The following is a 14,990-nucleotide window of genomic DNA, read 5'->3' on the forward strand; positions in this document are numbered from 1 at the left end:
GCCTAGGCTTTAAAGATTTGTCTTTGCGCTTCTTAGTAGAAGCAGGCGTCGGAACATCCGACGGCATATTATAATTACACCTCTTGCCAAAGACTAACCTAGCGCAATCTAACCTCCGTTTTATAGTGCGCTTATTAAACCTAGCACAAAATCGACACCCGACTACGCCGTGCTCGTCCCAAACAAGGAATACAAAGCGAGTGGTAATCCCTATGCGGTATCTGTTTCCCAAAAGAAATACAATTATTCACTTTTTCTGACATCCGGTAAGTAACTGAGGCAAGAAAAACAAAAATATTCCCCAACGGGGTACTTAGCCCAACTTGGTATCGGTCTGAAACTCCGAAAATGAAAAATTTCAGAACGCCGAACGGCACTTGCAATGCTGCTTCTGCATCGGACCATGCGGCAAAAAAGACTGAGGATATGACGTCGGTCATGCGCCTTTATACCCTGACGCTCTGATGTCAGATCTAGGCGCCCATGACCGACGTCAGCCTAATACTTTGGTATTCGGGCTGACCGAGGACAGCGGACTACCCATAAGTAAGGACTGCAGCAATGTGAGATGAAGAACATCACAAATTACTGACTATCGATAAGAAAAGCTGTACATCAATATGAAAAAGACAAAGTTCACAAAAGAGAAAAAAGTTGCAATAATTTTTCTTGTAGGATGACATATTGCAAAGTAAGCTTATTAACTAATAGCAGCAAAAGCAGGTGATAGTCGTACAGATTTGCAATTGCATTGATAGTTTTTCAGAATTATATATATATAAAACAGATTCACGGTAAATTTTAAACAGTCACATCCATATATGCTGCATTGCATTATCTGAGCACAATAAGGTTAATAGTTGCAATGCAGTACACAGCATAAATAGGGGCAGTAGAGAGGAATTCCCAGCTAATAGCCAGACAGATAATGCAGAGACTACATAAGGAGAGAAGAATCATTCTCAGGTAATAGCCAGATAGATAGTACAGAGAGTACGCAAAGGGAGAACAGTCTAGGTCTACAGAAGTTACATTACGTGCATTTGGCAGATGATTGCATTTACAGATCCTGCCTTAGGTTACTGTTGCATGCAATGTGGTCTGCATTCTACTGAAAGACTAATATGGTGGATAGCTGTAGGTTTAACAGTGAATTCATCTTTCACCCACTGCATTTTGGGATAGTAAAATGCAAACGCACCTGACAGTGGCTAGAATCCCACTGGTGAAATCACATTTTGAAAGGTGGTAACTGTAAGTTGTGAATTTTAATTATATATTTTTGTATTTCTGTATTGCCTTTCTATATTTTGAATACTGTAGTTTGTTTTCTTTATCTTGTGTTTTGCTTGCATTCTGTTCTAACAGCATATTAAAACTTCAAAAGAGACCACATTGAAGTTTCTGTTCTGAGTCAGGGCAGAATTTTTCCCTCCCTCCCACTCATTTAAGTTGTCTTGTGTCTTACCACTGTCTTTCTAGTTGCCCTACTTCTTATGTTAATCTGACCATATATCTCTATTCTCTATACTTCACTGGCTAATCACAAACCACACAAAAACCATCACTTTGAAATCCCACCATTTCAATTATTTAAATTTATTGGCCATCCTACAGTATTTCCTTATAGCACCAAAATACAAAGTAACCACCCCCTTTCAGTCCATTAACTTTTTAAACAGATATAGTCATCCTTCCTCACAAGATCATGGCTTTTTTTAAAACAGTACCCATTTTATGTATTCCGAGGAGGTCTGTGTAAGTAAACGTAGCTGGTTTTCTTTCTTTCTTCTGTTCTGATGTTGCATGCATGCATATTAGAATTGTTTTTGTATATTTCATGAAATGTGGAAAAGATGTACACATTACGTATGGTGTGTGGCACATTTCTACCTTATAATTGTATTTGTATCAAAAGAGTTTTCTTTAAAACCAGCCATGGTGATGGCCTACAGAGATTTCCTTACAAATAACATTGTTTTCTGGAACAGACAGGTACAAAGGGTCTATGTGAAAATGGCAACCTTTAAAGAATGCCTTGTCTATATGTCTCCTACCTATAAGGTATAGGTCAGAAGTGAGCCAAGCTATCCCTTCTGGCTATAAATTAACTATTTTGCTTGCTGTATGGCTTGATATCCCTCATTAATTACTCTCATCACCCCTTATGTCCCTAACCGCAAACTTCGTAGCTCTGACCAACACCTACTCCAAATTTCCAAACCCAATAAAACCATTGGTAAAAGTCTACATAGTCATGCAGTCTCCACTGCTTGAAATAACCTCCCTCTCCCCATCACATCTCTCCAAAACTTACCCAATTTCAAAATTGCCCTAAAGGCAAAAATCATGGTCCTACCCCTGGAAAGACCCCACTTGACCCCCCTGATTGTAAGGTTGCTTTCCCCTTTCTTCCACCTATACTTCCTTTTTCTCTACATCTACTTAGTGCTTACTAAGCCCTGCCATACCCTCTACCCCCTCCTCGCTTTTCACCTTTAATCTTTTATTTCTTCTATCTTCTCCCTATCAATCCTGAACTCCTCTACACTTGTTTTTCCCTCTAAATAGAACACTGAACTTATCATATAAACCTATCTTCAAACTTCTCCAGTCTGTATTTTTTCCATTTTTTTATATGCAACTGTAAATAATTTTATATGTTTTTCAGTTTTTATATGAAACTGTAAATACTTTTGGTATCTAACTGTGAACACTATTGCAACTGTAAACTTGTTTCTGTATCTTCTATAAACATTGTATTCTTTAGCGTTTCTCCTCAGGTTTCTGCTGAAAATGGGCACCTGCCTAGCCAGACTAACCCGGTTAACAAATGGCAAATAAATAAATAAATAAATAACTGTTTAGTAATAAAGGTGTCAGCATCTACAGCCACATTTTGTGTCAGATCTTCCAAAGTGAAACAAATTCCACACTCCCTCATTTCTATTACATAGTTATATACTTATAATTACAAATATTCATTTTGGCATTAAACTGATCAGTTGGATGAACGCACTTTATAATGAGTGAGCTGCTCTGAATCTATATTCATAGGAATTTCAAGACTGTGCTTGATAAATATTTTCTTTGCATTATTGTTTGTTAACAACCAACAAGGCAATACATTATGCATCCCTTTGACTGGTCTCAGACCACTGGTTACCAAGCAATTAGGTATTTATTTAATTTGTCATGCAAAACAGCTCACGGTAACTTTCTATTAATAGTGACGCTATGCCAAAGTCTTTGACTGAACAAATCAGTGCCATCACAAAGAGCATAATTCGCAAGAAGCAGGGTAGTAGAACATTTGCTATGTTGGTACTGCAGGCTGTGAGTTTCCTTCTGGGTTGCATTTCTGGTATACAGTGCATTTTATCATTCTTTTAAATAGTGTTTGTCATTTTTATGTGAAATTCTGCCATATCTTTGTAAAACAAAGTGACATGTTTGCACTTTCTGCTGACACAGGTAACATGGCAAGTATTGTCTTAACTCAGAAAGAATTAGAACAAGGATCACCAGGCAGTACCATTGTTCTACAGTGTCCATTTTCTGGATTCAGTCCCAGTGATCACCATGTAAGCTGGGTGCGACAAACACCAGGAAAAACAGAGCTTGAGTGGCTTGGAGGTTCAAGAACAGGTCAAACAACATACATCTCACCAGCAGTAAAAGGCAAAATGACTCCTTCCACTATTGGCTCCACAGCCCAGCTGCAGATTAACCAACTGCGACCAGAAGATACGGCAGTTTATTACTGTGCCCGATGGCACACAGTGATCAGTCTTGTGTGTAAGGCATAGCAAAAACTGAGTAACTAGATATCAGTTGTAACTCATTTGGGTAATATACTGCATTTTACTTTGGCTAATATTTTGGACAGTTTGCAAGAACTGTCATCTCTCAGTGAGGATAGTTATTCTATTTTCATCTTACCTATAGTCTCTGTCATCTAAAAATATACTTTTGCAATATTTCAGCATATTACATGCAAATGATTAATAACTCCAGCCAATACCTCTGAAATACAATAATTTATTAGTCACCTATTAGTGGATTAAGAACAAAGAAACATCCTGGAATTAGTAAGCAGAAGATAGAAACAAATGCGGAGGAAGGCATGCTGTACAATCATCTACAGGAATCTACAAGTAGCAGATATTTGGTGGGCAATGGATGAAAAACAGAATGCCGATGGCTGGAAGAAGAGTGTAAAGAAGGAGGTATCAGGGAGATTGGCAATGAGTTTGTCATTATATTTGATTAAACATTTAAACACAGAACTGGAAGCAGATAGGAGGCACACAGCACAACCAATGTCCTCATTTCCTAACCAAATAGATATGCTTGCACACTATATAAACAACACATTGTTTATTTTGTCCCTATATATTATATAAAACTTTTATTATGCCTATAGTACCACATGCATTATTCGTCTTTATGTCTTTGGCCTTAACTTCTCTTTAAGAAGTTTGTTTCACTCTTCCACTACCCTTTTGGTGGAATAATGTTTCTGTATGTCTGTCTGAACTGCCCTCATTTCAATTTTCAAAATCTTTCCTTTTGCCCTGAACTCATTATTTGAAAATGGTAACACATTGGAGCCTGTAGCGTAGATGCTATAATTACATTTTGTTTGTAGTGTCATTGACCTCTTTTTCAAGACTATACATGCAAATGTTTCCATTATCATGTTTTTTTTCTTTTTTTAAAGCATCTTTTGTATAAGAAACAGGAAGGGAAGGAACAGGAAACTGTGGAAGCTCTGATGCAGTCGATGAGGGGTGATAGGCCAGTGAGTTCCTATATGACAAAGCAACGGATGGCACAGGATGAAACTGAAGAGAATGTGCCACAGGAAGATGCTATAGAATCTTCTATAGAATGTCTGTAGGAAATGGAAAACAAGGGATGGGCCCTCAGTTTGGAAGAAAATGAGCTAAAAGAAAAGTTGCTTGATTTAATAGACATAGACAGACATATCAAGATCAGTGAAAGAAATAGACTGCAGAAGGTTAGTAAAACCCCAAAACACAGTAAACCAAGAAAACTGAACACAGTAAACCAAGAAAATTGACCCAGCACCAAACAAAACAAGGCAAAAGCAAGGTATTGGACCTGATGGCACAATGAAGGCTCGATGAAAACAGGCACAGCAACCTCAGGATTAGCGTACCACCTTTATTTCCATGCTTTCATCTCCAGACTTCCTCAAAACCCAATTCAACCTCAGGATTAGTGTACCACCTTTATTTCCATGCTTTCGTCTCCAGACTTCCTCACAACCCAATTCAACTGCAGGATTAGTGTACCACCTTTATTTCCATGCTTTTATAGGTTCATAGGTTCATAGGTTCAAACTAGGCTATCTGCCCTTGGGCATTTATAAGCCTAGCCAGAATGTGTTTGGCTTTCGCCACCCATTTTAAATTTAGTTTGCTATGCCCTTTTTCGAGGTTAGTATACTGTGCCTCTGTCTAACAGTGACACAGAAGTGATACCCGGGGTAAACCTACAATCTCCCATCCACTCATCAAGATTCCTCTTGAAGAGAGTCAATGAAGGACTCTGCCTAACCTGGAATGGGATTTTATTCCAGAGTGAAGGGAGCCTCTGGGTTATGAATCTGCCCCTCCAGCATGTCCTATTTATTTCAGTGCTGAGGTTCAAGTCTCCCGAGCGCATAGCTCGATGGGATTTGGATTTTCTGAGGTGCAGCATGTCCATTAATTCCAGGTTGGACATGGCTTTATACGTCAGGCACAGGTCGCCTCTGAACAGGCGGTATGCCACTGAGTAGAGCTGGAGTTTCTTTAACCGGGCAGCATATGGCATCTGTTTGAGCCCTTTGATCCTCTTGGTGAGGTACTTTTAGGGTCTTTCCAGTTGCTGAAGGTGTCTGGTAAGGTACATCCCAAAAGGGGCATTGTACTCAATTATGTGCCTGATGAGGGATGAGTAAAGAGGCACGATGACCTCCCCTGATCTAGATGTGAATCCCTTCATGATTAGGTGGGCTATATAAAATGTTTTTCTAACCACTTTGGCCACGTGGTTGTCAAATGAGAGATTGCTATCAACTTGGGTCCCCAGGTCCCTAATTACTTCTTCTGTACTTAATGGATTACCACCTATGTGGTAATTTGTGGGCACTTTGTTTTTGCCAAAGGTGATGACTATACACTTTTTGGCATTTAGCTTGAGGCCATGGCTCTGGCACCAGTTGTCTGTTTCTATGAGGCCCTTTTGGAGGATGCTTGTGTTGGCTGGAGAGTCGATTATGGTGCCCAGTTTGCAGTCATCTGTGAACTTGGTCAGCCAGAGTCCTTCCATGTTGGCCTGTACCTCCGAGAAATATATACCAAACAAGAGAGGTCCCAGGACTGAGCCTTGTGGGACACCACTTGTAACTGGTTTGGAGCCTGACATGGCTCCAGCAATTCTAACCATGTGGGTTATGTCCTTGAGCCAGTTTGCAATCCATCTAGTGACATAGGGGTTTATATTTAAGCTGGTGAGCTTATCTATAATGCCAGAGTGGGGTATTGTATCGAAGGCTTTTGCGAGGTTCAGGTAGGCTGTGTGGACCACCTTCCCCTCGTCAATGGCCTTGGTGACCGTTTCAAAGAAATCAACCAGGTTTAAGAGGCCGGATCTGCCCTTAACAAAGCCGAACTGGGTAGAATCCAGTGTCTGTAGGTCCCCAATATCTTTATTTATGAGGTCCATGTTGATCCTTTCCATAGCTTTGCAGACCAAGCTAGTCAGGCTTATGGGGCGATAGTTTCCAGGATCCGTTGAGGCACCACCTTTATGGAGAGGGACCACTGTTGCTGTACGCCACTCATTGGGCACATATCCTGTAGTAAGGCTCCAGACTTCCTCAGAACCCAATTCAATAATGCACACACACCTTTTTATACTACCCATGAATAAACAATTATACAATTAACCAAGAAAATCAAGTAATTAACTCTCATGATAAAATACAAAATCAAATGCAAAAAAATATATATACAATAATATAAAACTATACCTGTTCATAAATATTAGTTATTTACACACTTTTAACCTCCTATTCCTTATAAACACTTTATATTACTAGATTTAATTAAACCTGTTTTTTATCAGCTGCTAATCTCATCTGCCAAAATATTTCCTTTTGTTCTAAATAGTTTTTAAAGTCACCTCCCCTCAAATCCACTATACCTTTCTCTGTTACAGAAAACAATATTTTTCTACTTAGAAGATTCTGAAGTATGTTTGTAAAGAGCACTATTCAAATCTCTCCTCCTTATATGGTATATATGCTCCCTCATTCATTCCAATAAAGTATGAGTGGTGATACCAACATAAAAAGCTGCACAGGCAGCAACTGAATGTGCCAAAAACAAAAGAAACAATACAAGGTGAAGGACGAGATGAGAAGGCAAGAAATGTGGAAAATGCATAAATATAGTTGCAAGTATAGAAAACTTCTGGAAGAACCTCATGTTGATCAGGAATGAAGACAGGAATGGTTAAGGAGAGGCGAATTGAAACCAAGAGATGAAAGGTTAATATTGGCGGCACAAGACAGTGGGCTACGTGCATGTTGGATTACAAAGTCCAGTGAACATTTGGGAGAAACAGAAAAATTTAGGTTTGGTAAAACAGAATTGGAAAAGTTGCACACCTCATTGCTGGTTGTGACATACTAATGGCAGAATGACTGTATACTGAAAGGCATAATAATGTGGTGAGACTGTTGCACTGGGGATTGTGCAAACATGGTACTGAAGTAGCTGAAAAACAATGGAAACATGAGCCACAAAACATCATAGAAAATTATGAAGTCTACATCACATGGGATCATCGATTATCAACAGTTCAAAAGCTAGATGCTAAAAAACCAGATACAGTGGTCCAAGAAAAGAAGACAAAAGTAGCATTGATCATTAAAATCACCACACACAGTGACTACAGTGTTCGGTGTAGAGAGAGACACAAAGTCATAAAATATCAGGATTTGCAAGCAGAAATGAGAGCAATGTGGAAGAAAGATACCCAGAAAGTTCCAATAGCAGTAGGAGCAACTGGTCTTATAAACAAGAGTCTACAATCATATTTAGATATGTTACCTATATATGTAACCCCGTACAAATTGCAGCAGGAGTCATTACTGGGCACATTGCAGGTGCTGTGAAGAGTACTTTCAAGACTAAAACAATACTAATTTCATGAACTTTAATCATACCTTGATTTAGGAATGGGATCCATTCCCACCATGGTACTAGAAACCCAAAAGATTTGGAGAAATTAAAAAAGAGAGAATAGAGGTGGAAGGGTTAATGTGGATGCAGACAAATCACAAAGCTTCAGGTCTTAGACAAGCTTAGACAACATGTACAATACAGAGGCACATGTTTAACAGCTTTGTTACTTCATGATAGAGTGTTATATTTGCTCTGTTATACTGTTGCCATCTTCAGACTTCAGTTACTTGTCCAAAAATGTTATCTGTGGGCTCTTCTATACTAGAAAAGTCGTTCAGCTCCCAACATAAAATTCTTGTGTGTTGTAATATTCAGAGTAGCCATATTCACTAAACAACCATGATTTCCTCTTGAATGAACCCTCTTCATAAGCCAGCTGTAATTGTCTTCAGAAACTCAGGACTGGGAAGGGGATCTCAGGAACAACAAAAAGACCTGTGTGGCTACTTTGGAATGTAAGGCTAGCAATAGGTCAAAAGGTTGTGTCTACAAGAGGTGGAAATGAGTGGTGTGGGAAGGTGGAGAAATTACAGTATAAGGAAGCTAACAAAAAGGCAATAAAAGATGGAAAGGACAGCAAAGAGAAAAACTTAAAGAGAGTTAACAAAAATATTAAGAAGGGAAGGAAGTCAGAGAGTAGTAAGTGTGGGAGAATTAGCCAAACTTAAGAAGGATGGCAGGGAGATCACAGAAGATTGGGAAAAAAACAGAAGCACTGAATGCATACTTTGCTTCAACCTTCAAAAAGGAAAGTGAGAGAAGACAGGAAGGAGGCAGGACAGAATGGGGAAAACAATGGACAAATGCCAGGAGAGAGTATGATGATGTTGGGAGAGAAGTGGATGTCATTAAGGAGGATACAGCAAAAAGATGAAATGTGCTGCCTTTTGGAGTCCTCAGAAATCTGTACAACATGCTTGCAGACCCCCAGATGATACCCACAATAGATGACTGGCTACAGCAGAAGGAACAGAGCACTGTAAAACAGCAGTTGTGATACCCTTGCATTGGGGGGGGGGGACTGCGGAAATGCAAGCCTATTAACCTCACAGTGTTATTAATGAAAGCCTGGAGATAACAATGAGGAAAAGCTTGAGAACATTTCTAGAAAACAACAATGTCTGAGACAGACCTGTGGAACCATCAGTTCTCTGAGACAGACCTGTGGAACCATCAGTTCTCTGAGACAGTCCTGTGGAACCATCAGTTCTCTGAGACAGACCCGTGGAACCATCAGTTCTCTGAGGCAGTCCTGTGGAACCATCAGTTCTCTGAGACAGACCTGTGGAACCATCAGTTCTCTGAGACAGACCTGTGGAACCATCAGTTCTCTGAGGCAGTCCTGTGGAAACATCAGTTCTCTGAGACAGACCTGTGGAACCATCAGTTCTCTGAGACAGTCCTGTGGAACCATCAGTTCTCTGAGACAGACCTGTGGAACCATCAGTTCTCTGAGACAGTCCTGTGGAACCATCAGTTCTCTGAGACAGTCCTGTGGAACCATCAGTTCTCTGAGACAGTCCTGTGGAACCATCAGTTCTCTGAGACAGACCTGTGGAACCATCAGTTCTCTGAGGCAGTCCTGTGGAACCATCAGTTCTCTGAGACAGATCTGTGGAACCATCAGTTCTCTGAGACAGTTCTGTGGAACCATCAGTTCTCTGAGCCAGTCATGTGGAACCATCAGTTCTCTGAGACAGACCTGTGGAACCATCAGTTCTCTGAGACAGACCTGTGGAACCATCAGTTCTCTGAGACAGACCTGTGGAACCATCAGTTCTCTGAGACAGACATGTGGAACCACCAGTTCTCTGAAACAGTCCTGTGGAACCATCAGTTCTCTGAGACAGACCTGTGGAACCATCAGTTCTCTGAGACAGACCTGTGGAACCATCAGTTCTCTGAGACAGTCCTGTGGAACCATTAGTTCTCTGAGACAGACCTATGGAACCATCAGTTCTCTGAGACAGAAATGTGGAACCATCAGTTCTCTGAGACAGACCTGTGGAACCATCAGTTCTCTGAGACAGACCTGTGGAACCATCAGTTCTCTGAGACAGACATGTGGAACCATCAGTTCAACACAACCCAGTATTACTACTGGCATATCCATGACCATGACAGGCAGCACAATGTAGTTTTGGTAATCTGAGAGCCAATATTTCACTCAAAGCATAAGCATGACTGGCCTTGGGGGGCCCATAAATGTCAGCACTACTGATCCATTAAAAAATGCATGGTTCTGCTTCTCCTCCTCATCTCTGCTATTCCGATATATGACAGTCCTGAGTTCTTCTTATTTATTAGCTTGAATTTAGAGCCAATGGCAAAGTGACTTCCTGCAGCTTTTCACAGTTAAACAGACCAATAACAGATAAGCATGCAGTCTAGCACTAACCTGGGAAAGGTTAGTAACATAGACATAGTAATGATGATGTCCCAGTGTTTAATGTTGAGCTGATGTCAATGACAGCCACTGGAATTTTGTAGTTCCTAATGTTTAGAAAATGCATGTTGATGCAAAACCTGTTGTTCTGTTAATCTTTTAAGTAAATTAAAGTTGTTTGACTCTCATGCATCTATTATTTTGCAGAACATTTCTGATACTTCCTCATGTGTTTATCTTCCATTGTAAAACTTTTGATTTTTCTCTGTTATATCACAGAAGATTACAGCCATTCAGCAAGACCAGACATTATTATTTTATTGTTCATAAAACATGTTTCTGCAACACGCATTATTCTGTTAAAGTTTAAAGTGAATTATTGTTGTCTGTCTGATATCTGTTCCTGATTTTGCAGAATGTCTCTGATTTTGCATGTGATTTTTGCAATGTCCTTCATTAAAGTCTACATTTTCTGTTACATTACTGAGGATTATAGTCAGTTAGTAATGCCAGACATTACAGATTCATAGTTCTTATAGTTAAAAAAAAGCATGTTCATGCAGCATTTTTTTCTGTTGGCTTTTAAACTGAATTCGAGCTGTCTATGATTTAAGGCTCTGAGGTGTCAATGAGTTGCTTCTTGTAGTGAAAACTACTGGGGTTGATTCCTTCCACCTTCATTTGCCCCACACTGTGTAACTTTGAGCAAATCAGTTTGAGTAGGTGCACTTGGTTAACAAATAGATCAAATAAAAATCTTAATATTTAAACGTTGTCCATTTATTGGCCTCTTTCTCTGCATTATTTTTGACTTACTCCAGAATACTTGAGCAGAAAGTACAAAGGTATTTTAGTCTGCTCCATGTAAAAGTTGTGGCTTTCTAGCAAATTGTTGTGGATTGCACTCACTAAATAATGTCAGATGTACACTTCAGACATTTTACCCTTCAGAAAATGCTTTCTAATGCAACGCTTGTTATTCTAGCAGCTTTCTAAGTATATAAAGGACTATTTCAAATGTGTTCCTGATTTTGTGTGTTTGTCTCTGATGCTTGAACTAAGAAGTTGAAAAGAAGAGAGGAGTTGCAATAGACTTCACTATATGGTTTAGACAGCAGTATGATAAGTTATATTTTGGGCCATTAGTTATATGCTTATTTATTGACTTGATAAAAAATGTTCACATCTGTGTGTCGGGGCATAGTTTTGAAGTGCTTTCAGTTTTCTTCATATGCATGGACTGGTCCTTGTAATACTTGTAGATTTCTGTTAGTGCTATAGATTGCAGTCAGTCACTAAGTAATGACAAACACAAGAGGTTCAGACTTTATATCCATTAGAAAATGTTTGCATGTGCAAATGACATTATATTAGCAACTTTCCATGTATATAAGAACTATATTTAAGGTATTTTCCTGATTTTGGGTCTTTCCCTGATTTTTGAGCAGAGAGGGCATGTGGTGCAATGGGTTGAATTGTATGGGTCTCACACCATTGAGATGAAATTCATTTCTAGGTCATTATTTATTTATGGGATCATTCATTTGATTGTAAGCAAACATCTGAGGTGTGTGCACAGCCATACAAGGGCTTGTAATTGATGCTCATATGTGTGTGTGTGTGTGTGTGTGTGTATGTGTGCTGTGTGCATCTGTGTGTGTGTGTGGTGTGTGTGGTGTGTGTGGTGTGTGTGTGTGTGTGTGTGGTGTGTGTGGTGTGTGTGGTGTGTGTGTGTGTGCGCGTGTGCATGCGTGTGCATACATGTGTGCAGTGCATGTGTGTGAGTGTGTGTGGGCGTGTGTGTGTGTGTGTGTGTGTGTGTGTGTGCGTGTGTGTGTGTGTGTGTGTGTGTGTGTGTGTGTGTGTGTGTGTGTGTGTGTGTGTGTGTGTGTGTGTGTGTGTGTGTGTGTGTAAAAAAGCTTGGTTTCAGTGCCCCAGAACAGTTATGGTGTAAAGGCAAGAAAAGATTATAGTAAATAAAAGCATCATCATCATCATACGACCCACATTTTTGGGTAAAATCTTTGATTTCTTTGTTCTGTTGATTGTTCATGCTATGTTTATTATCTGAATGGGATAAAAGTGGATAGCATAAATTCTACAAATTTAATAGTAATATTTCAACTCAGTAAACTGGTTACCTCTGCATTAATGAAATCTTGGAAAGTGAGAGGATGCCTGAGGAATGGAGAAAAAGTGTTTTGGTACCGATTTTTAAGAATAAAGGTGATGTGCAGAGCTGTAGTAACTACAGAGGGATTAAACTGATCAGTTACAGCATGAAGTTATGGGAAAGAGTAGTAGAAGCTAGGTTAAGAAGGGACGTGATGATTAGTGAGCAGCAGTATGGTTTCATGCCAGGAAAGAGCACTACAGATGTGATGTTTGCTCTGAGAGTGTTGATGGAGAAGTACAGAGAAGGTCAGCAGGAGTTGCATTGATTGTGTTTTTGTAGACTTAGAGAAAGCATATGACAGGGTGTCTAGAGAGGAGTTGTGGTATTGTATGAGGAAGTCGGGAGTGTCAGAGAAGTATGTAAGAGTGGTACAGGATATGTATGAGGGTAGTGTGACAGCGATGAGGTCTGCGGTGGGAGTGACGGATGCTTTTAAGGTGGAGGTGGGATTACATCAAGGATCAGCTCTGAGCCCTTTCTTATTTGCAATGGTGATGGACAGGTTGATAGACGAGATCAGACAGGAGTCCTCATGGAGTATGATGTTTGCAGATGACATTGTGATCTGTAGTGAGAGTAGGGAACAGGTGGAGGAGACCCTGGAGAGGTGGAGATATGCTCTAGAGAGAAGAGGAATGAAGGTCAGCAGGACTAAGACAGAATATATGTGTGTGAATGAGAGGGAGGATAGAGGAATGGTGAGGATGCAGAGAGTAGAGGTGGTGAAGGTGAATGAGTTTAAGTACGGCAAGTGTAGGAGTAAGGTTGGAAGGAGTTTTCTTTTGGAACTTTTTAAAAAAATCAAAAAACCCTTAAAAAATTTAAAGGAAAATGGGATCCTTTTTTTTCCCCCCAAAACCAGGGTTTACTAAGAAAAACCCAAAAAAAAAAAAAGTTTTTTTGGGAAGGGAAAATTAAAAAAAAGATTTGGAGAAATTAAAAAAGAGAGAATAGAGGTGGAAGGGTTAATGTGGATGCAGACAAATCACAAAGCTTCAGGTCTTAGACAAGCTTAGACAACATGTACAATACAGAGGCACATGTTTAACAGCTTTGTTACTTCATGATAGAGTGTTATATTTGCTCTGTTATACTGTTGCCATCTTCAGACTTCAGTTACTTGTCCAAAAATGTTATCTGTGGGCTCTTCTATACTAGAAAAGTCGTTCAGCTCCCAACATAAAATTCTTGTGTGTTGTAATATTCAGAGTAGCCATATTCACTAAACAACCATGATTTCCTCTTGAATGAACCCTCTTCATAAGCCAGCTGTAATTGTCTTCAGAAACTCAGGACTGGGAAGGGGATCTCAGGAACAACAAAAAGACCTGTGTGGCTACTTTGGAATGTAAGGCTAGCAATAGGTCAAAAGGTTGTGTCTACAAGAGGTGGAAATGAGTGGTGTGGGAAGGTGGAGAAATTACAGTATAAGGAAGCTAACAAAAAGGCAATAAAAGATGGAAAGGACAGCAAAGAGAAAAACTTAAAGAGAGTTAACAAAAATATTAAGAAGGGAAGGAAGTCAGAGAGTAGTAAGTGTGGGAGAATTAGCCAAACTTAAGAAGGATGGCAGGGAGATCACAGAAGATTGGGAAAAAAACAGAAGCACTGAATGCATACTTTGCTTCAACCTTCAAAAAGGAAAGTGAGAGAAGACAGGAAGGAGGCAGGACAGAATGGGGAAAACAATGGACAAATGCCAGGAGAGAGTATGATGATGTTGGGAGAGAAGTGGATGTCATTAAGGAGGATACAGCAAAAAGATGAAATGTGCTGCCTTTTGGAGTCCTCAGAAATCTGTACAACATGCTTGCAGACCCCCAGATGATACCCACAATAGATGACTGGCTACAGCAGAAGGAACAGAGCACTGTAAAACAGCAGTTGTGATACCCTTGCATTGGGGGGGGGGGACTGCGGAAATGCAAGCCTATTAACCTCACAGTGTTATTAATGAAAGCCTGGAGATAACAATGAGGAAAAGCTTGAGAACATTTCTAGAAAACAACAATGTCTGAGACAGACCTGTGGAACCATCAGTTCTCTGAGACAGACCTGTGGAACCATCAGTTCTCTGAGACAGTCCTGTGGAACCATCAGTTCTCTGAGACAGACCCGTGGAACCATCAGTTCTCTGAGGCAGTCCTGTGGAACCATCAGTTCT

The 14,990-nt window shown here is 39.9% G+C and overlaps 2 protein-coding genes and 1 gene segment (V, D, J or C); 1 reads left to right on the forward strand and 2 right to left on the reverse strand.

The window, feature by feature from the left end:
- The window catches only part of LOC122815134, a 133,916-nt gene extending 129,084 nt beyond the window's left edge, over positions 1-4,832 (forward strand). The window contains 1 exon segment of the V gene segment in view: positions 3,475-4,832. Within this exon segment, the coding sequence occupies positions 3,475-3,809 (335 nt within the window).
- A 4,489-nt stretch (positions 4,833-9,321) lies between these two features.
- LOC122815977 (keratin-associated protein 4-11-like) lies at positions 9,322-10,188 on the reverse strand. Its single transcript, XM_044088861.1, has one exon. The coding sequence runs from the start codon at positions 10,186-10,188 to the stop codon at positions 9,322-9,324; it is 867 nt and encodes a 288-aa protein (XP_043944796.1).
- Positions 10,189-14,776: 4,588 nt separating this feature from the next.
- The window catches only part of LOC122815978 (keratin-associated protein 4-7-like), an 867-nt gene continuing 653 nt past the window's right edge, over positions 14,777-14,990 (reverse strand). The window contains exon 1 of the mRNA XM_044088862.1: positions 14,777-14,990. This exon is cut by the window's right edge and continues 653 nt beyond it. Coding sequence (XP_043944797.1) covers positions 14,777-14,990 — 214 coding nt within the window.

This window comes from Protopterus annectens, chromosome 11.part0 (genome assembly GCF_019279795.1).
Source record: "Protopterus annectens isolate FY-2018-M chromosome 11.part0, PAN1.0, whole genome shotgun sequence".
NCBI classification, from domain to species: domain Eukaryota; kingdom Metazoa; phylum Chordata; order Ceratodontiformes; family Protopteridae; genus Protopterus; species Protopterus annectens.

Bases quoted from the DNA above. Each gene is read 5' to 3' on its own strand.
- LOC122815977 (XM_044088861.1), bottom strand. From the start codon at position 10,188: ATGGTTCCACAGGACTGTCTCAGAGAACTGATGGTTCCACAGGTCTGT.